Source organism: Manis pentadactyla, chromosome 9 (genome assembly GCF_030020395.1).
Source record: "Manis pentadactyla isolate mManPen7 chromosome 9, mManPen7.hap1, whole genome shotgun sequence".
Classification (NCBI taxonomy): Eukaryota; Metazoa; Chordata; class Mammalia; order Pholidota; family Manidae; genus Manis; species Manis pentadactyla.
Window position 1 is genome coordinate 44406242 of NC_080027.1, and position 1732 is coordinate 44407973.

The window sequence follows — 1732 nt, forward strand, 5'->3', positions numbered from 1 at the left end:
CATGTATTATTGTGTTATTGACATAATATTACTGATTAGGTATTATTTTTGTATTCACTGGTATTTCAGAGAGTGTAGACAAAAATAAGTGACTATAAATTTTTCAAAATATAAATTCATAAGCAGACAATAAAAAATGATATATATAGCCAGAACTATGGCTACTGGATGGATTAGAAGTTTGAGAATATTGATGAGGCCCTTGAAAATTACCTAGCACTCTGCTGTTTTCTAAAATTTTGTTCCTATGTAGGTCTAAGTGTTGCTAGGGAGAAACTTCTAGGTTTAAATGGACAGGACAAAATCAGAAGATTAGTGGAAATAATTTGAAGTCTCAGCATAGGAGAGTTTTATTCTTACATGAGTAGCCAACTAAAAGTCTTAATGACCTCATGAATGTCCTGCAGTTATGACCATATGAAATTTAAAGATTTTTTTTTAGACACAGATTTTTGTGAAAGACAAAAATTTCACCATATTCATGTTGCTCCTTTGATCCACCTAAAAACTCTGTAGAAAGAGCCATTAATGATCAAGACAATTTTTTGGAGAAAAATATTTTCAGGACATGGTCACGAATTTGTTTGGTCTTCACTCCATACACAATAGGGTTGAGAAAAGGGGGGACTAACAGGTAAAGGTCTGATAAGAGGATGTGGACATAAGGTGGTATGTGAGAACCAAACCTGTGTGTGAAAAAAGAGAAGAAGGCAAGGAGGTAGAACTGCAGGAAGACACAGATGTGGGCAATGCATGTATTAAAGGCCTTGAGTCGTGCCTCCTTCTGGGGCAGTTGGAAGACAGTGATAAAGATGTGAACATAGGACAAGGTGATAAAGATTATGTCAAAGCCTAAGACGGTGAAGGCAACAAACAAGCCATAGGTCTTGTTGATCCGGATGTCTTCAGTGGCCAGCTTCACAATGGCCATGTGCTCACAGTAAGAGTGGGAGACCAGTGTAGTTCTGTACAGTTTAAGATGACACTTGATAAGCACCAGACATGGTGCTACAAGAATGGCAGCCCTGAGTGTCACCCCAACTCCAATGTGAGTCAAGAGCTGATGGGAGAAGATGGTGGCATGTCTTAAGGGGTCACGGATGGCCACATAGCGATCTAGGGCCATTGCCAGTAGGACACCTGATTCGATTGCCTGGAATGAATGCACAAGCCACATCTGCAGAAGGCAGGCTGTAAAAGAAATCTCTGACAAATTAAACCAGAAGATGCCTAGCATTTTGGGAAGAATACAGGTGCTGAGTGCAATGTCTGTGGCCCCCAGCATGGCCAAAAAAATGTACATGGGTTTATGGAGGCTGCTTTCGTATTTGATTATAACTAGAATTAGAGAATTCCCAATCACAGCAATGAAGTACATGACACAGAATGGAATCCCGATCCAACACTGCATGGACTCCAGGCCTGGAATCCCCATGAGTGTCAGCACAGATGGCATGAAGACAGAGCCGTTGAGTATGGACATGGCGATTTGATCACTAGGATCAGGTAGTGGCATTGTTGCATCTTCTATTCCCTGTCAAATTCATGAATTAAAAATAAGAAGAATTAATTTTTACTTAAATAAACTTTAGTTATGAGTACACCATCTTATGTTTTCTTCATTTATTAATTGAAATATGTTTGACATATAACATATTGTAAGTTTAATGTACACATGTTGGTTTGAGATGCTGATAAATTACAATGAGATTGCTATTGTAGTGTTAGCTAG

General features: G+C 38.7%; 1 protein-coding gene across 1 annotated transcript; it reads right to left on the reverse strand.

Annotated features, from left to right (window-relative positions):
• Nucleotides 1-532: 532 nt before the first annotated feature.
• Nucleotides 533-1483, reverse strand: LOC118912127 (olfactory receptor 52A5-like). Its single transcript, XM_036884925.2, has one exon. The coding sequence runs from the start codon at nucleotides 1481-1483 to the stop codon at nucleotides 533-535; it is 951 nt and encodes a 316-aa protein (XP_036740820.2).
• Nucleotides 1484-1732: the final 249 nt, after the last annotated feature.